The sequence below is a fragment of the Hippoglossus stenolepis genome, chromosome 3, assembly GCF_022539355.2.
Source record: "Hippoglossus stenolepis isolate QCI-W04-F060 chromosome 3, HSTE1.2, whole genome shotgun sequence".
In the NCBI taxonomy this organism is placed as follows: Eukaryota; Metazoa; Chordata; class Actinopteri; order Pleuronectiformes; family Pleuronectidae; genus Hippoglossus; species Hippoglossus stenolepis.
This window is the reverse complement of record NC_061485.1, coordinates 18748485-18769344: the sequence shown is the minus strand read 5'-3', so window position 1 is coordinate 18769344 and position 20860 is coordinate 18748485. Positions and strand designations below refer to the sequence as shown.

General features: G+C 40.8%; 1 protein-coding gene across 1 annotated transcript; it reads right to left on the bottom strand.

Annotated features, from left to right (window-relative positions):
- Positions 1 to 4616: 4616 nt before the first annotated feature.
- ccdc3b (coiled-coil domain containing 3b) lies at positions 4617 to 20354 on the bottom strand. The gene is made up of 3 exons (XM_035152905.2): positions 19564 to 20354; positions 11877 to 12051; positions 4617 to 6025 (listed from the first exon to the last, which is right to left on the bottom strand). Exons 1-3 carry the CDS (start codon positions 19920 to 19922, stop codon positions 5738 to 5740), a joined length of 822 nt encoding a protein of 273 aa, XP_035008796.2. The 5' UTR covers positions 19923 to 20354; the 3' UTR covers positions 4617 to 5737.
- Between the last annotated feature and the right edge of the window lie 506 nt (positions 20355 to 20860).

The window sequence follows — 20860 nt, the reverse complement described above, 5'->3', positions numbered from 1 at the left end:
GCCAACGGTACCTTGACTGCTGTACCGGGATGCAATCCTCAGAAAGACTGTCCGACCTTATGCTGGTGCAGTGGGCCCTGGGTTCCTCCTGCTGCAGGACAATGCCCGGCCTCATGTGGCCAGAGTGTGGAGGCAGTTCCTTGTTGATGAAGGCATTGATGCCATCGACTGGCCCTCTCGTTCCCCTGACCTAAATCCAATTGAGCACCTATGGGACATTATGTATTGATGCATCCGACGCCGCCAAGTACCCCCCCCAGACTGCGCAGGAGCTCACTGATGCCCTGATCCAGGTCTAGGAGGAGATCCACCAGGACACCATCCGCCAACTCATCAGCTGCATGCCCAGATGTTGTCGGCTGTGCATACAGGCACGTGGGGGCCATACACACTACTGAGTCACATTATGAGTTGCTGTGATAAAAGTCCCGCAAGTTGGATCACCCTGTGATTTCAGTTTTTTTCTTTGACTTTCGGTATGATTTTGAATCCAGCCCTCAATTGATTGATGATTCTGGTTTCCATTGACCGTTGTTACACCATTTTGTTCTCAACAAATTATAGAATGTAGTCAGTCTGTATTACAGTAATCAGTAAAGCTTTTCAACTTGAATAATTCGTTCGTCAAGATCTGTTGGTGATTTAAGTGTTCCCTTCATTTTTTGAGCAGTATTTGTACATTAATCCCATTTTATGTGATCAATTCAGTATTTATTTTTGGCATTTCACAAATGGAAATGCTATGAAAATGTTAATTTAGTTTCACATGGATCACACAATAGTCTACAGCTGCATATATATCCATTACACTATACAAAACATCTGGAGTGGTGGCGTAATGGTGCAGTGATTAGTACTGTTGCCTCCCAGTAAGAAGGTTTCAAGTTCATACCTCATGGATTCTCTGCTTTCCTGGCGCTATACAAAGTGATTTAGGCTAATTTATGAGTTAATTGTCTGTAAGTGTGAATGGTTGTGTGTATATACACATCAGCTCTGTGATAATCTTGGGATGTACCCTGCCTCTGACCATACTGAGACAGCCTCCAGCAAACCTGACTTACAAATGCTAAGGTAAGGTAGAACTTAAGGGTTGGCTTTAATAGTTGTTGACAAATTTGAAGGTGTTCGACCTCTAGAAACTCTTCAAACTGTGTATATAATTCATTAGAATTATATATTATATAAGTGGCACGAGTGAGTGAGTGAGTGAATGAGTGAGTTACCTCATTGGTTGGTTTTGGACTTTTCTAATTGGCCTTTGCACACACAATTACATCATCAGGGAGTTTGACCCTTTTCTGTCAGCTGTTCTAATTCTCTTAGGGGTTTGCCGATATCTGCCCTTCACAGAGACGGCAGTGTGGCAAGATTTCATAGATGAGCTATGAGCAAGATGTCAACTTTATGTCAATGTTAAAAAAATAACAAAATGTAAAATTGTACGTCCAGCCATGTACAAGGTTTTTACCCTAGTCTGGTTTATCGGCTTCTGTGCAGTACATAAGTCTCGCTCAGAATGCTCCCTCTCCTCCTTCAGTTAGTGATATTTCAGCTCTCCATCAAATCTGAAGCACTGGCAGTACCAGCTATACTCACATCTTGCATGCAACGTCTCAGTGTTTTTCAAAAATAGTAACATCTGTCTCCAGTAACCCATACAACTGGTGGATCGACAAAAAAAACAAGCCACAACTTGATGCTCCTCTCTCAGAACTATGCAAAAACTTTGACTCAGGTCCAGAATGAAACCGAAAAGCCTCAACCCCTGAGCAAAGGCTAAAATATGATGTAAACATCCAGAGTAGAAAATATGGCAATATAAACCAAACGTCCCCAAATGTAACCATTAAGGGTATCGTTAACAACAAACAAATGAGATCCTGAATACCTCCCTCTTGTCTTCTGGACCTCCTCAACCAACCAGACAAAGAGAGAATACACGTGAAGGATGCAACGAGAAGGAGGAAGGAAGCAAGGAAGGAAAAAAAGTAGATTGTCACTGAAGGTACAAACTGCAGTCTACATTTAGTGGGTGAAAGAAAGGGATGGATAGAAGAGAAAACACCACAGCTGGAAGAACTTGTTTGTAATGAAGTGACTTCCAGCCTGAATTAAGTTTGCGTTATGGTCTATTGTAAGAAACTATGAACATGATAAGTTATTTCACTGAGTGAAAAACCAACAGTGAAACCAGAGGGAAACACAAGTTCTCCAGTTTGACCCATCACCTTTTTTTGCGTGCCATGACTGGGCCAAGGAATTAAATTACTGAGCTCACTTCTTTTGGCTCGCCAAGATGCTGATTTTGCGTCCCTATGGTCCAAAGTTGGAGCTTACAATACCGAGGGGAAGGGGGGTGAAGCATTGTGATTGGCACTGTGAGTTTTGCCAGACAGCAACAGCAGAACAGTCTCTGAAGACAAACACACACATCAGTCATCCTTATTGAAAGAGACATGGACAGACAACAATGAAAAATCCGTTGTGCCAGAAGAGGCTACAGCTGGTCAAGTGTGACGAGACGATGAGGAAACATTTCCACTCAAACTGAAGCCTAGTTCACAGATGTGCTGGGTAATGTTCAGAAGAAGGAGAAAAGGTATTTCTGACTTTCTGGAATGGACCATGATATCAAATTTCTTGCAATGCTGTTGTGAGTATGTCCCCTTTTTAACCATACCAGCAATGTGGCTGTGTGGCAGCTGGGTTGGTCCATCGCTATAGTCCTGATCAGTATCATAGCAGATATTCCCTTAAATTCATGGTCCCCAAAGGATGAATCCCACACTGACTTTTTCTCTAGTGCCACTTTGTGGTTACCATTTGTGTTTTTTCCAAGAAATTTGATGGAAACGTTCTCGGCCACTAAAAGCAAATTTAATCAGCCTTTTTCATTCTAATTTAATTTGCATGAGGGTTCACGGCTAAATATCCTAACATTTCCTATACCTCAGCAGCAGACTACTTGTGTTTGCTGCTAAAATCAAATGTTAGCATGCTAAGCCCATTGAATTTAGATGGTGGCCTATATGATAAACATGATACCTGCGAAACATCTGCATACTTGCATCGTCAATGTGAGCATGGAGTGTACTTTCTTTACTCTCTGAGGCGTTCTCACACCTGATTCCTGCATGTTTGGTCGAGGATTTAGTGACATCGAAACCTAGTGACCTAGATTGGCTTTCAGGTAACAAAGAAATGCAAAATACTCTAGAGCTGGTACCAGTTTGTCCCTTCTGGGCTACTGTAGACACATGGGTAGAATCTGTATTTCTGCAGACCTAAATAATTACATACAGAAACAATGAAGTCTGTAGCAAGTTAGAAAGCCCAAAGTGAGAAACTGCTGTGATGGATTCCTTTGAGGAATATGAACGACTCAGTGTAGCTGCTTGAGGAAATATGAGTAGAAAAGAGAAGAGTATGAGAAGATATAGGCTATTAACAAATCAGATGCTGTGGATTAAAATACAAAAAAAAGATGGAATCAGAGCAGCTAGAGAAGAGTATACATAAAACAAGACAAAATAAATAAACCATGTCCACATATAGCCACGTCCTCTGGAAAGGACCACCACAGTGCAGTCCTCCTGCTTGACATCTGTTTTGCAGCTTGGCTGTGTACGGTGGTTTATGTTGAGAGAGCAGCGTGTGTATATCATCTTTGGCCCGGGTCCATGGGACTCTGACAGTTGGCTGCAGGCAAGGTCGTAAAGGTTGCAAAGGTTTCACTGGGCGAAGAGGACGACAACGAGGAGACAAGATGTGGAGGGTGGAGCCGTTCCCTGCAGCACTTTGCTCCGTCGTCAAAAAGATAGGCAAGAACTTATAAATGTCCCCTTCATATCCTGCTCTACCGCAGATAAATGCTGCGGGTGAGCTCCCGACATAAAATGTGTTTAAGATGAGTTTATTTTTTGGTTTCTCCTCTCTGTCTGACATGAAAACCATGCCCCTCGTCCCCTTGGTTTCATGCAACAGCACCATATGGAAGGAATTTCAGCTCTCCTGGAAATTGTGTTGAAAATTCCATGTGATTTCGTGTCTGAAATGTTCCTGTGTTCTAAGTGAAAGTGCAGCAGACTTAAACGAGACAAGAGTTTGACAGGAAGAGGTGAAAATAGGACCCTTTTATATTTTTAGGATTTATGTTGCTTTTGAATTATTTATTTTTTCTATGTTTTGATTTATCAGCGCTGAATCACACAAAAATAGTGTGGGTTCCAGAAAACATTTATCATTTCTGACTTGACTATGCGGAAAAAACAGGAAACATTGCATTGACATTTGAAACTTACTTGAATCGATCACAGCTGTTGCAGTAGTTGCTGTTCTGCTGTTTGTCTAGACATTGTTTTTATCGACGCTGTGGAGGAAAGTGATTTTAGAACATTTATAAGGGTAACGTCTATGAACACAGTCAAAGAAGCAGAACTTCTTCAATCTAATGGACTAAGAAGTTGTTATAACAGCACATTGGGAACCGATCTGCAACTCTCAAGAAGACTCATACCTGTGAACGTCTATTGTTTCAAATGACACTGAAAACCAAACATAGGGTTAATTTGCAGGTTATGATCTCTGACAACGAAAAACATCCACAGAGGAAGTTTTGTAAAAGTTCATTTATTTATTTAAAAAAGAAAATACAATGACTGGTAACACAAATGATTATGCTATTGCAAACCACATGTTTATAGTTTAGAGAAAGCACAACAATATAGATAACAAAAGCAAATATAGAAAGTATAATGAAGCAAACTCTCATTTCTGACACAGAAAAAGCCTGTACCATGCCAGGCTCACTGGCTGGACTCAATGGGTGCTCAGCACCGTGTTTTCATTCAGTACAATTTGTGTTACATGTAGGAGAACTTTCCCTCTTGGGAAGCAGTTCACTGGTTGTAAAGAATCACTAGTTTCTGAGGGTATAAATAGATGAAAAGAGCAAATGAAAACCAGGCAAAGGTAGAAAAGACGGATGCTGTAATAGTGGGTCTTGCAACATTTTAACTTTGACACAGTTGCTCCTGTGTCTGCACACTCATATACACAGTCAAAGCATTGGGTGCATGCAATGCCTCCACACACAAGATTTAAAATGCTCAAAACTTTGTACTCTATGACACCCAATGCAGTTAAGAACTGCAACTCTAAGTGATAAACTCCATCCTGTGTTATTCAGACTAGAAGATTCCTCTACATTGATATAGAGTATTTTAGTGACAACATTTCAGAAATAAGAAATTCAACTATAACATTTAAACAATGCATAATGTGTCCAGCACAGAAAAGAAACAAATGATGAAGAAGAGACCTTGAATTTCAAATGCTTGAACATTGTCCACATATTAATCAACTCATCTGCCAGTTTGAAATGTTTGGAAAAAGTTTGGATAGTGATTGAGCTGCCACTGAATGAATCTAATGGAGACAGGTGACAGTTCACTTCAGAGAGACTGTTCATATTGGACTAATGGCATTAACTCTTTGTTGATGATAGTTTTACTGGCCCAGGTTTTACCAGGAATTACAACAACAGGTTGTTCACCTGGTTTTAAGGAAATTTGTTATTTTTTTAAATAAACATTAAATAGTAATGAAATTGTAATTAAAGCCAAATTTGTTACTTTCATCCACTCCTTGCTGCTGTGTCTGTCACCTCCCCCTGCTCTTCAACCAGTCTGCTCTGTCGCTGATGCTTCATAGGGAGTGAAAGTGGGTTTACAGTCTAGTTTTTCAGCTTCTTGGAGAGGACCTTTTTGGGGGGAGGGTTCTTCTGGTCCTGGGTAGTGTCCTGATCTGGGTGGGGCGTCTTCGACTCGTAAAGCTGTTTGAGGTTAAGGGTCTGCTGCTCCTTTGAGGTTTCTCGTTGGGCCTGGCGCAGCAGACGCTTCATTGTCTTCACCTTTTCGCGCAGATGGCCGTTGGCTTTCTCCAAGGTGCGCACCTTCTGGGAGAGAGTCCTCACCCTCTCTTCCTCCTCGAACAGAGCTTTCTGCACCGTGGAGCACAGCAACTGTGAAGAGAAGAAGATTTCACGTTCTTTATACAGCAAATACAATCCATATAACTGTACCGGTTAAATTACTTTTTTGAACATTTATTTTAAGTCTCACGCAGCTTTTCATCCACCTGTAGTGTTGCTATGATGGAGTTACTAACAATACAGACTGTATATAGAAATGGACAATACGTCTCAACTTCCTCTCATCCAGAAATGAAACCAAAATATCCCGGATGTGAACTCTGCCATCTTGCACATTTGGAGCCAGAAGCTGTGTCTCAATTCAAGATGTGTAGACCACGTCGGCGGAACCGAAATAATACGGTCTGGTCTTCTTATTGCGTCACCAGCTTGTCCCGCCCTTACCTCTTTGAAAAACAGTTCACGAGTCAGTCTCAGCTGTCAGTCATGACGTTTCACTCTGTTCTCAGTCATCCAGGTCATAGTATCTTGCTTGTGTTTCTTGAAGATTTCTCATTCAAAGGGCTTTTTTTTTCAGCTCAGAGCCAATTAAAAGCAAACTTACTGGAAAAATGTGTGCTTCACTATACATCAGTGTGATTACAACTAAGTAAAATGACAGAGACCATCTTTGAGGACTATTTATATGACGTGCACTTTGACTTTTTAATTTGACCCATGTCCCGTTCACTAAGATGGAGGAGGCAGGATTTATGACCTATACTGCAGCAACCAATGCTTTGGCTTCACCTTTGAGGAGGAATACATAAGACAGAGTTTAAACATACTTAAACATTAACCCTCCATCTTCATATTGAAGATTTACAGTATATGTTCACTTACTAGCTCAGTACTAACACAACAGAAGTCCATCTCTCTGAAGAAGTGTCCATCCACAGTTCCAAACTCATGTTTCCACACTGTTCACATCCTTCAGTTTTTGGGTCTGTTGTTCCAAAGTATGAACCTATAGGTGGGTGAGGCTTAAGCCTATAATTTAACGGTCTAATAACACAAGCATATATATACCCCCCTGTCCCTCTTAGAGATGTGTCAGCTAAAATCAACTCATGTGGTTCAAGTGGTCTAACTACAGAATTTCTCCTATTTCCTTATTTAACTTAAGAGTGTAATTAAGGACAACCCCCAAAAATGTGGGAAAAGTCTCCTATTTCACCACATCCTTTCCAGCAATGAGGATTAGATTTATGGTCATCGTTGGATATTTCTTGTGGTGTTTAAAATTTTTTTTAAAAAGAAAGTCATTCTCAGTTTCCAAACCAAAGTTTGGCACCTCACAAATGACTGATCATTGAGGTTCAGGTTGCTCTTTGCAATTTGCTGCTCTAAAGAGGCCAGGATCAACTTCTACTCAAGATTTCCCACTGTGCCGTTTGAGTGAAATTATACTTGGATTTTTATTCCGTCATGGCTCGCACTAAACACTAACGTCAGATTTGATGTATTTGTGTAACATTTATGACGTAAGACCTGATAGATAAGCTGCTTTGATACTAGATGTTGAGAAAATTGCTTTTGGCAGACCACCAGTGCCAAAAGCTCATGGGTCTTTCAGCATATTCCACTGTTTGTATATGAGTGAGTCCAAAAAATTACTTTTAGCCTAAAAAGGAAAAAGAACAGGAGGAAAAAGTATTTCTGAGATTATACCTTCTTGCAGTGGAACAGTCTGTGGAAACAACATATCTAAAGAATTTAGGCGTTACCATGTACAGTAAGTCCTGCTTTTTTGTGAGCCAGCCAAAGATAACTTAGCGTCGTTCCAGACTGTAGTTCCAGATATAGAGGAGAGATAAATCTTAGGTAAGGAAAATGTGGAGACAACACACTCTGTTTCATAATACACCACTGTGAAATGAAACCCAACATGCCTGCGAAGCTTCGACAGATGATCCAAAGGCCCAGACCTTTCCTAGGTAAAAAGAAATGAGCTCCAGATGCCTAGTGACTGCATGCCTGTCTGCCTGAGTGTGGATTTCCTCCACAGATCCTAACGCTTCCACATGGGCCAGCGTGAAACACTGATGTAAATTCCCCACCATCAGATAACAACCGTTGAGGGTTTTGAGGAAATGTTAAAAATGTGCTGCCGGCTGCCGGCCCACATCACTGGTTACTACATTACTTGCTGTAATATTAGCTGCGGACTTTTCCCATGTGCTCTCACTTATGTCCCATAGGGATTTGAACGGGATATGTAACTTTATAATGTAAAAGCAGAAAGCATAAAATGAGAAATCCCTGCTTTGTGCATTCAGGTATGACTTAAACATGACACCTCCAGTTGGTTTCTATTTTCTCTTTAACAGGGCCGTTTCAGGCTCAGCTGCATGTAGACGAATACTTATGTAATTGTCCGTGAAGACGTCTGGAGCCAAGAATGATACAGACATACAATATAGACCTGCCTCTTTCATAAGCCCGTCTCACATGGACATAGTATAATGCCTTCATGTTGAGAACACTTGTTTATACCACATGTCTGACATAGAGCTTGACCAGCAAGACAGAAATTATACCTATATGGGCATATTGTCATGAGACTGAAGATCCTGAGATTTAGTTATAAAAATTAGAAGTACCATTTCTGTAACATTGTGATATTGCATATTATTCCATGAGACCACTGTGCAAACAAGAGAAGCCGTGTTTCCTGAAGTTCATGTAGCTAAAGCAGCAACCAATCAGTGGAGACGCTGAAGCGTGGCTCAGGCATCCAGAGCAGCAGAGATGAGATATAACATTACAATTTTTCGAGTGAGAGCTGTTTTTTAAATTTATAAATATAGATATTTACAACACCAGTGGTAATTACGTCCCTCAGTCAGTGAAGAAAAATTAACCTTATCATGTAAAACACAGCAATGAGTATTTACCACTAGTCAAAACACATTTATAGGTTTTAAACTGATATTACTGAATTTTAATTAAGTGATGTTCTTGCAATTTATTTCTACGTCTTCATGACACTGAGACAGATTAAAATAAAAGCAGCTGAGAAGGAAATATTGACTTTTTATTCTAGTGTGGTTCAAGCTCCAAAAACACATGGGTCCCACATTCCCCACAATGCAACTCTGTAGACCCCCCCTGCCAGGTAAATGCCCATCCTGAGTTTTTTAGAGGCAACAAAGAGCATCCATGTGGTGCACCCTCAGCACCCAGCAGGACTTTAACTTTGATGTGATCCAGACTGAAAAAAACAGATAGCTTAATCTTTTTGCAGGATGGAAGCTTCTGTTCTTGAGGGAGCCTATTTGAAACCTTTCTAAGGAAAAGCAGATGGATGCTTGTGCATCCTGTGCTTTAACATAAAACTTTATTGCACCGTGTTAATGGACACTGAAATTTTTACAACATGAGCAGCAATTTGTTTTGCCTCAGTGTGCAGCCGACAAGTTGATAATTCTCCATTAGTGTCGGGAACAAAAACTGTGAGAAAACCCCGCTTGTTAGTTTTTATTGCTGATAAATGTTCAGATGAATACAGGCCATTTGATTTACTTTGGTCTGGATGATGTGATGGATGTAGCTTGATCTGCTCTAATGTGAGTTTGTGTTTTTTTGTCTAAACAATGGTTGCTCGGTGCCACAAAAAAAAACAATGTCTGTTTTTATTTTTCAAAGTGGAAATCTAATCATGAGAATGATGTAAGAGAGCAACGCTGTTATCTAAACGCTGCTCCGTAATTATAATCACAGGCCTGACCCAAAGGTTTGTTGTTAATGGAAATACAAACCATGCTTTCATTCTCGTTACTCGTGGCAGGTTTTTCTTGTTGCTTTTATGAATTGTCAGCAAATGATTGGAAACAGACAGAAGAGGAATGAGCTAAATCATGGGGATTATGCCAATGGTTTAGATTCATTAAAGGGGATAAAGAAGTGGTGAGTGACTGGAAACCATTTATATACTGGCACGCGGACTCAGAAACTGTGGAGTTTACAGAGCGAAGTAGAACCAGGTGTTTGCCAAAGGTGTTTTTGTGCAAATGAGCTTTGATCAATGAGGCAGTGACAGGGAGGTGATGACTGGGGCTCATGCTTATTGTTTCAGGTCATCTTTAAATCTTATATCCATCAATATGTGTGTAACAAGCTTTACACAGAGTGGTGACTTTCAGATACTCTCACGCTTTTCCTTTCTCTCATCATCAATCTGCACGTGTGTAACCCAGGAGCTATTTTGTGATTAAGGGTCGTCATTTATTTTTCGTTGCGTCTTCACTTACCCTGGTTCTAATTAAGTTCGAGATTTTCTTAATTTCCATGAATTCCTTTAAAACAACTCCCAGAAGAAAGTTATGGTTTTTCCAGTCATTCAATATAATCCTCCTCCTCCTTCAATCTCTATCATGTTCTCTGGTTCAACTTGGTTAAGTTATGTTAAAGTGTCTTCTGTGATTAATTTAATCTGATGGCTGTAACTAATAATGATTTTCATTATTGATTAATCCAAAGTGTCATATTTTAATCAATCAACTGTTCAATCAATAAATGTGTGAAAACTGTCTTTTAAATACAGTCTATGATTCTTTCATAGTCTTATTATGTAAACATGTTTACATCTTAATCGCATTATAACTTCCTATTAAGATTTTCACAGCATTTTGCGACATCGTTTTGTCCGTCAGTTACCAACTGTTCGATGACACACACCCTGCGGTTCGGATGCAAACAAGTGGTAGCACAAAATGTTGACATTAAGTCCTAATCAGACTATGCTCTGTAACATGTAAAATGAATATCAATAGAATTAGATGTAAACATCATAATCTAAATAATGTCTTATTCAGAATTAGAACTGCAAGCAGTAGAGTGAATACCTTCGCCAAGGCCCAGCAGTTCCCTGACATTGAAACAAGCTTTATAGCTAAGCCCACAATACGTTTCTCAACTATAGATAATAGTGGTAGTTCCAGGTTTCTAGCTTCTATTTGTTACCATACAGCGGTTACATCCCTATGAAACCACAATGAAATCCAATAGATCCAGATGTGTTTGTGGCCTTATATGAAATTGATACCAACCCCCTTATTATGTCTGAATTTTTTCATCAAAGTTCAAACATAATTCTCTGAGAAATCAATGAAAATCACTTTATCTCACAATGTTAGAGAAAGTGAAAAGAAAAAAAATCCTGAATCCGCCCCTGATCCAAATCTGCACCAAAAGTGAACAGGTTGTTTCCTGACCCACACTGCATCCCTCCATCTGTCCAGTAGTGCATAATGCATCAAATTGACAAACTAACAAATGCTGATTAACACATAACCTGCTTGGCTGGAATAGTCAGAATATTGCTGTACATGTAGTCAATGTTGGTTATGTAGGAAGTAGATTTTTACAAAGAAGAAGAATGTGTCACGATATAGACGATACGGTTCCACTGATACTTGTCTGACAGTGTTATAATAGTCCAATCAATTAAAATACTTTAACCAGTCAAAGATCATGTGATGTCAGTCAAACATTAGGGCTCTTTTCTTTGAGCATTAGAAAATATTCCATTAAAAACACAACATGGTTTACCAAAGTGTTGTAAATAGTTAAATTATTCCTTTAAACATAGTGAGTTCTTTGTCTGACAGAAACCTCAGGAAATGTGCATTTGGTTTGCCATGCCTTAAGAACGTATTAAGCTTGCCAGGCTCTTTGTAATTTTCCTTTGAAAACAACAGCATGTAATATTGACTCCTTTTTTGTGTGCACCGCAATACTCAAGCAATTAGGGTTATTGAACTCTTTCCCTTGTGTGCTTGTGAATGTATTATAATAACGATAGAAGTCCTTTGCACAAACTGAATGTGAAACAGACAACTTCAAAAGAATCAGACATTTTATCAACGGTCTATGCTGGTGTTTGCGAGCAGCCACGTACCCTGCTGTCCTCCTGAGCCTCCCACTCTGGGGTGAAGGTGTGGACCTGAGTGCCGGGAGTGCAATTGGAAAACTGGAAGAGACTGGCAAACATGCGATGGTTGTCTACAGTGTCGGGGAAGATGGGGTCCTGGAAGTTCACTCCATGAGGGACAATGTTGTAGTTCTCGTCCATCCTGCTTGGCAGAAAGGGAGAAGATTGATTTGAGAACATGAACATCTACAAACATTTAACCATTTGGAAAAAACACAGACACAGATGCTTTTGCAACAACAACAATTTTCCGATAATGACTCCTGACTTTATTACGAGAATAATCTAGTTAAATCAAAACCAAATGAAGAGATTCAACCTTTTAATCGTGGAATCTGTTTCACTGAGTCTCTATAGCAGCAAACAAAGTTGGTACACACATGTCAACAGTAAAAGATGGAAGGTTTTGGAACAAAACACCCAAACATTTATTTATATGCAAAATTGCTAACAGACCCTGGTCTATTTTTCAAATTTAAGCATTATAGATGATTCAAGTCAACAAATTACAAGCCAAAGGGATCCACTGTGCATGTTTTATATCTTCTCCTTCAGTGTGTGTGCGTGTGTGTGTGTGTGTGTGTGTGTGTGTGTGTGTGTGTGTGTGTGTGTGTGTGTGTGTGTGTGTGTGTGTGTGTGTGTGTGTGTGTGTGTGTGTGAGGGAGGAAGCAGCATTTTTTTCCATACATCTGGATTCCATCTCGCATCCCTCCAGGGATATCAAAAGTTTGGTTGTGCCTATCAGAAACGGTGTGTGGTTGTATGATGTGTGTGTGCTTGTGTTTGTGTGCTTGTGTTTGTGTGCTTGTCTGTGTGTGTGTGTGTGTGTGTGTGTGTGTGTGTGTGTGTGTGTGTGTGTGTGTGTGTGTGTGTGTGTGCGTGTGTGCGTGTGTGCGTGCGTGCGCTGAAAGAGTAAGAAGAAAGCTGATGTTTTCCCTCAACGTAGAGAGGTCAAAGGTCAAGTGTAAGCGCAGTAACCAGGAGGTCAGAAGAAGTGTGGATCCTTGTGAACTTGTCTGGATTTTACTGCAATGGAAAAATAAGTGAACCTGAGAAAAGTGACAAAAAAAACTTTTATATCATATGTAGTAAAATCTGCTCTGGGGCTCTGTTTTCAGCCGTTTTCTTCTGCGGCGAATTCAAAAATCTCGAGGAGTGAGATAAAGTCTGGTGTTTCCACGGTGAACATTTGGCTGAAGCAGTGTGCACTCAATCTGTCTAATTTTAAGGTCCAGGGGGGGATCCTCCTCGTTGCGTTTCTCTCGAAGCTGCGGCTCTGATTTGCCCTGTCCCGAGAGTTTATTCTCATGATTGATTGGAAAAACTGTTTTAGTTGGAGACAGTGTTGTTGAGGCTTTTGTAACAGGAAATGGACATCCACTGGAGACTGCAATGGGAACCTTCCAGTTTTGGCTTCCTAATACAGTGGCTGATGTTGCAGACAGCTCCTCACTCGCTCGGTATGAATGTATGGGTGCAATGTTGCCAAGTAACACATCAGATAAAATCAAACAGCACTTTTATCATGAGAAGTAGAGGCAATAAAGATGCATGGGAAATTGTTGTGATACATCTGTGTAACATACAATCCCAGGGGCTCAGTAATAATATGAAGGTGTTGGGAAATGCTTTATTATCTAATGCCCATCGATACCCATATATCCTTTGTGCAAAGGAGACTGTGGGAAAACATTTTCAGGGGGTTGCCCTCCGTTACATTCACCAACAGAACACCACTGCATCTGTTTACTGGAATAATCATTGCCTCTTAATCACCATCAGATCTGCACTTAAACAGAGCTCTGTAGTGACTAAAGCTCCAGGATGTTTGTGATAGAAGTTGCTCGGCTGATTACAAGAATTACATCAGGATGTTGTCACCATCACAACTAGGGGAAGACAAAGTGGTGCCTGGAGGTGTGATTAACTGAAACCGGCATTGAAAATCTTCAGTCGAAATAAAAGCCTTCTTTCGCCAACACCCCATACTCAACAATACATAATCACATTTGCGGTTGGCTACCAACACCAAGGTGAACCACCACCATCTACTGGATTCTCTCCCCAACTCAGCCGGTACTGCACGGTGTCATACTTGATATTTGTACACCTGTAACAAAGGCGAAACACCCACACTCTCTTGTTTCTCTTCAGATCGCATAAATCTGTCACCTTTGCAACCAGTATTGTGCCTGAACACGTTCAATGAATGCTGAACTGAACAAATCAGTTTACAAATGATGAACTCTCGCTGGAATGAACACCGCTCGCTTTCACATAATTGTTTTTAATCATCAACGTATAGGCCTTCAAGTGTAATACCAGGAGCAGGCGAAAATGTACACACACACACACACACACACACACACACACACACACACACACACACACACACACACACACACACACACACACACACACACACACACACACACACACACACCTCCTCCCCTCTGCCCTGCTCTCACTTTAACTAATAAACACTCATCACAAGTTATTAGGACCTGATCAGTACATTAAGTTTACTTAGGGTTTGTTTGATTCACTCCAGAGTTTATGAGGCTGCATTTAAACATCATGAAAAATGACCAGTCAACATGTTACGGCTCAGTACAACATGAGACTTGACACTAACAGTCAGGACTCAGTGTTAAAATGACCGAAGCGACATGCATACATGATTCGACACCATCAATTAATAACTAAATACATAATCGTAAGTTTGTCACCTAAATCATCCCAATAAAAAATGGAACAAATGAACGAGAGAGGCCGGAGTGACGAGCTAACGGTGGCGTCACCTGTCAATCAATTAATAATTATGCATAATTTAAAGCCTCTATATTATCTAAACGAGCGAGTTATAAAAAAATGTCCCCACCCCCCCTACAGTTCTCATGGAGGAAGAACTAAGTGATTGAGACTAAAAGCATTTTTTGAACCAGGCTGTAAACAGATTTAATTCTGCTCTTAAGTTGGCCTTTTCAACATGGGAGTCAACGGGAATTGACTGGTTCTTGGAGCCGGCCTCAAGTGGCCACTCAGTAAACTACAGCTTTTTGCACTTCCGCACAGGCTTCATCACTCAGCCCGGGTGGTTGCCCCTTGGAAAAAAATATGTTTTTGCCTGCAGTGTCCTGCCTAAACAGTAACTGCATCATTTTGATTGTAGGTTCCTCATCTAATTACTATTCATTCTAATAGTTTGTTGTTTGCTGATAGGTATCATTACATTACAATGCATATATTTAGCTGACGATTTAATCCAAAGCGACTTACAATAAGTGCATATCAGTACATGATACAGACAACCCTCCCTAAAATGTGAAAGGAAGGAATTGTATCCACAACAAAACTAAGTCCTTTTCACAATCGTTTTTTATTTTGTGGTTAAAGTTAAAAAAGTGTTGAGGCTCCTTCCAGAAATGTCAGCTCTGATTTAACATTAGAGTGGATGGAGCTCCTTGGTACTCCTTCCATTTTAGAGCTCATAGAACCAAAAGTTTAGGTCTGATAGATTTCACAGTGACTTAAAGATTTGACTCAGTGATTTGTGGGCTTGAGAGCAGTTTAATGATCAAAGTTTGAGAGCACGTCAGACCTGCTCTCACTCTAGCGATGATGTCATCCACTCTAAAGGGCAAGAGACCTTTACTCTCATTCAAAAACACTCTCTTGTTTCTCTTCAGATCGTATAAATCTTTAACCTTTGCAACAGTCTAAGACATCAAAGGAATCTATGATCTCTGACACTGTGACATTAAAACTGACTTCGAGGAATTATTTGCTGAATGAATCCTATGAAGTGTTACTGTATATAAAGCCTGGGTGGAGTTAAATAGTAAGTCACAAACAAGTGTTATTCTTTCAGCTTAACGTATTCAGAGTAATCACCTGAACAACTAAACTCCACAGGGCAATAAATCGAGGCAAAGACCATAATGGCACACGAGATGAATGACCAACAGCAGATAAATGTTCCGCTGTACCTTGAAGAACTAAGGGCAAAGGAGAATGATGAGAAGAACAAAAAAGAACTTCAGAAGATTAAACAAATGTTCATCATGTACGATGACACCATGCGCACAGTAATGTTGTCCAAGAGAAAACAACTCAAGGGGGGTGACTGCTGTGTGGAACTGGAGACGGTAAAAAAGGTGGCAGATGACACTGTAATTCAAGAGCCAAGTGAGCGGGAATCAGAACTCAGACAGGAGAAAGAGAATCTGGAGAATATAAATCTGGAGCTCTTTGAACTGCTGCTGGCACAGGAGAAGAGTTTCAGTGCTGTCCTCAACATCCAGCTCTGCGAAACACAGAAGACTCTGCTGAGTTTACAGGTGGACTGGAGAAAACTTCAGGAGAGATACAATGAGGTTGAAGTAAAGCTGAAGTCTGAAACCAAGTCAAATGTTGCCCTACGCTCAAAGATCCAACACCTTAGAGAAGTATTAGAGAGGCAGCTCAGACAGAGCAGCCAGAAGCCTCTGGAGGAGGTAGAGGAGGAGGAGGATGTGAGCTCTGTACCAGCTCCTGAGCCTCCACAGGTGAGCTGTGGACGCACCAATGAGCTGCCTGAAGCACCAGTAAAGAAGAAGAAGAAGAAATTGTCTTCTAGGAAGTGGTTCACCAATTTGATTAACGCAAGAGGAAGTTGGCCACTTTGGATTTAGTGGCCATTGTGGCCATTTTACACGTTTAAGAGTTCAAAGGATTTATTGTTATGTGCAACAATAAAAAATAAACAAATCATAAGTGCAATTTTTGTAAAATTCTTACTTCTCTAAGTTCCTCTCCCAGGTGCAGTCGGTTATTCTCAATATAAAATAGAAACTAGTAGCATAGAAAACATGCACATTGTGGCATAGTTTCCTTTGTTGTTGTTGTTCCATTAAGGGTTGTGCTGGTGTATATTTGCATCTTTTATTTCTTTTTGCCGGCCCATCAAACTATATTTAGGCTCTTTCTTTGTTTTTGTTTTGTTTTGTTTTTGTGTTCACTTTCTCAGTTTGCCTAGAAATGGGAGCAATGGACTGAACTCTGGAATAAGGGACTGATAAACTTAAATCAACTACATTGATTTGACAATATGTTTTGTGTAGTCATCTATCACGAATTAGTCTAAAGTTTAAGTAAAAACTACATATACAACTTTATTCGTAACAATAAAATATATTGGTCCTATGTTACTCAGACACAACATATGTTTTTACACTTGGTGTTGAAGAAAGTTTGAGGTAGTTAGAAGATTTGTTTTATTGAGTCAGATTTTTGTTGTCGTAAGTACTTTGGAGTGATTTGTTGACTGATAGTTTTGGGGTCTACGGACCCAAAAAGGGGGGAATTATATTGCTTTTGCTCTTTGACCAGATATATAACTGTTAGCATAACAGTCACTTACTTGTGTTGATCAAACTTGGCTGTAGTCACAAAACAAACACATCAAAGGATGCACCGTCAGTGCTGGTAGCAATGTTGTTTATCAAAGGTTATAAAAGCTGTAGCAGCTGTTGGAATAAACAGACCTTTCCACTGCAATTCGGCCTGTGTATTCTTCATGAAAATATTCTTTAACACACTTCCTCTTCCTCTACTCGGTCCATTATGCAATTGTGATTTTTTTAATCGTATGTGATGTGTAACATACACCATACTTTTGATGTTGGCCCTGCTGCAGACCCTCATGTGGGACAGCCAGAGATTAAACTAGAGGAATGCTTTATAGTCCCCCCCCCTCCCTCTCTCCATCTCTCTTTGAATATCTATGTCTTCATCTGTTTGAGAGAAAAAGCAGAATGTGAGGGAAATATCAGAAAGGCCTGTCAGCACACGTTGTCTTCATCAAATGGTATACTGGCTTATTTCATCAGTGCCGGGCCAACACTAAGGTGATCCACCGCTGGCTGTGCTGATACCTCTGAGCAGTAATACTTTGTAGGTTTACCTTTAAGCTGTTAGGAAATGTCTGGCGCTGTAATTACACTGGCAGGAATACAACGGACGTAGTGTTTTTTGCAATCTAAGTGGAAACATTGGCAGGTTATTAAAACACATTATTAAACTGAAATCAATACATCGTCAGATACTGATTAAAAGAGAAAGAGTGCGGGTTGTGCCACAGCCATCTGACCGTAGGGTGGTTCTGTTCTGATCTCAGCACAGGTATTGAGAGTGGCTGGTTTTTATTAGAGAGACAAAGAGAAGGTAAGGTTCAGTCTGTGGATTTTATATTATATCCTGTGGCATACGACGATGCCACCGGGGGGTCTCACCACAACAGTCAGGGATGAACCATTCAGGCTTTAACATTTTATTTCAGAACGTCAGACATAAAGTCACCAAACTCAGTAACTGCTGGCAAACAGCTTTCGAGCTGGCACCTTGGCTTTGCAGCTCGACAGTCTCTCCGTGTGTGTCCCCTCTATGAGCTTCGCTCATGTGTGTCTCAGTCCTTGTCTCTCTGTGTCTCTGTGTTTCTCCCATGTCCCTTGCGTGTCTCTCTCTGGCAGCTCAGCTACTGCCTTTTGAATCCAGGGAGAGTTTATTGGTCAACTAGTCTCAGCTGTGCCAATCCCCTCTCCCTGGTTCACCTAGAGGTGCTCACTGAGCCACCTCCACATACCCCCATCACCGAATTCAGGCCAGGGAGCCATCCGGTAGGGTGAGGCTAAGGTTACTACCACTAACTTCTTTCTTTTAGTTTAAACATTTAACTTTGATAGAAGTTTTCCCTGTGTCAGATGGCTCCCAGGCTCTGGGACATCAAATAGTGGAGCAAGAGATGATGTAATTCAAGTGTATGACTGAGAGACATCTGGAGGTCCTTGTCTCCACAGTCTTTTACCACATGGTCCACTCCGATGCTACTGTGAAATGTGCATTTGTGTTCCGGCTCTTTCAAATTCAAATGTTTGTTTCCTTATAATTTTGCTTCCCATTGAATGTCTAGTTTTGACGGATTAGCTGTAATGAACTGGCTGCAGTAAACTGATTAAATATGTCAACATCATCAAATTAGGATTTTACTCTACTCCAAAGCTCAATGATGTCAACTTTGTTATCACAGACCTAACATTACTTACCCTACTGTTTCTCATATTAATAGAGTCTGTCAAACAATTCAATACCTATTATATATCAAATATTATTATCACTCACTGACCTTTTGCCAAGTAAAACATTCTACAGCAAAGTGAAGTATATTCTAACTGTGAGACATGTCTGGATGAGAGGGAGCAAGTGAGTCATGTCTTGTTATCTCTTGGCAACAGAGACAAACTAATAACTAGTAACCTTACCCACATTTAGAAGTGTGCATAAATCCATGTGGCAAAGTTTAACTGATACAACCTAACTGAATGTTAGTTTATTTGTGCTGATACATATATTTACAGGTATTGCTTATACTCGGAAAAAGGAAAATTGTTGGCCCAACATAGAAAATTACTTCAATAAGTACAAATAATTTGTAACTTAAAGTTAACAGGTTAAATTAATTTAATTGCTTACATAATTTAAAAAAAAACTTGTGTGTTACCATTTTTAAGTGTTATAAATATGAGCTGAATCTTTTCACAACCCAATGCATCTGTGACGACAAATAATTATTATGTTTTGTTTTAACAAGAAACACCAGGGACGTGTTGTGTCTCACCTGAGGAAGAAGTAGTAGTTGTTTTCTTTGGTGACACTGTAGGAGAAGCAGGGGAAGTATCCCAGGCCGGTGACATTGAACCTGGAGCCGGCAGGGACCTCTAGCATACTGCCCCACGCCTGGTCGCACAGCAGCTCGATCTCTGCGGAGAAGAGCAGGTCTGTGTCGTGCTGCCACGGCAGGTAGTTGTACATACTGTACGACTCCTTGTGCAGCGCCAGCACCTTGGCAAAGACGATGATCTCCGCCAGCTCGGCCCGGCAAGCTTCGGTCTGCGGTCTCCAGTCGTGGGGCAGCTGACACCCCCAGCTCCCACCGGGACCCGCCGACACCAGGACCAGCGCCACAATAATCCACATGATCCGGCACAGAGTGGGACGTCTGCTGGGTCACTGAGGCGCACGGAGGCGCACGATGGTTGCTGATGGATGAAGTCAGGAAAAGAGAAAAAAAAAAAACTGCTGGGTTTTTTACACCGTGCACATCCTTCCAGAAAATCTACTACTATTCACAGTTGAAGCCCAGGACAGATGGTGACTTATCTGGGGTCCCTGCTCTCTGCGTAAAAAAACATCGGTGGATCAGCCCAATCACAGCAGCATCCCCTGCAACAGCTTCACCTCTCACCTTTGAAAATGAGACCAGGAGGAGCAAATGCATTCAAACCTGTGTGAAATTAAAACATTAAAAACTCTCTACAAAACTCAACAAATCCTCCAGCTCCAGTGTTCAGAGATTATGTCGCATTTGGTTCATACAGCAAAACCCCTCTGTGATTTCTTTACAGCAAAGTGAGCAAACACCGAGGTTAGAATTCAAACTTGATCAGGAGCGCCCTCTAGTGACGATGCTTAGGTATAGACTGACGTGCTGATAAGCTGATAGAAACCAGCCATTGTTGAAAGATAGTGAGAACCTCGCTGGGAAAAGCTGCTAAAAGTCACCCAGGGACGAAGTTAATGGACCAGTGGCACAATGGACGAGGCTTCTGGCCATGGATCAGATGATCCCAGGGTTGAGTCTCTACTGGCTCAACATGATTACAGCACATTCAGAAACCTGTACTACACTGTATTCAAAAAGTAAAACATATCATGAAGGCCCAATCTGAGTTTTATGTGCATGGGTTTATTGATTTGTTTCAGTCCGTCCTTTTAAGTCAAAACTGAACAAGAAATGCACCTTTATCAGGTGAGTGAGAATCCCTTAGTTCCATGAAGAAGTGGACTTCATGTGTCACATTGTATTTGAGATACAACAACTGCCTCTGGGGGGCAGCATCATCAAGTAAATCATC

Bases quoted from the DNA above. Each gene is read 5' to 3' on its own strand.
- ccdc3b (XM_035152905.2), bottom strand. From the start codon at position 19,922: ATGTGGATTATTGTGGCGCTGGTCCTGGTGTCGGCGGGTCCCGGTGGG. The intron at 12,052-19,563 runs GTGAGACACAAC...TCTGCCAAGCAG, and splicing joins AACTACTACTTCTTCCTCAG to GATGGACGAGAACTACAACA. The intron at 6,026-11,876 runs GTACGTGGCTGC...TTCTCTTCACAG, and splicing joins AGGCTCAGGAGGACAGCAGG to TTGCTGTGCTCCACGGTGCA.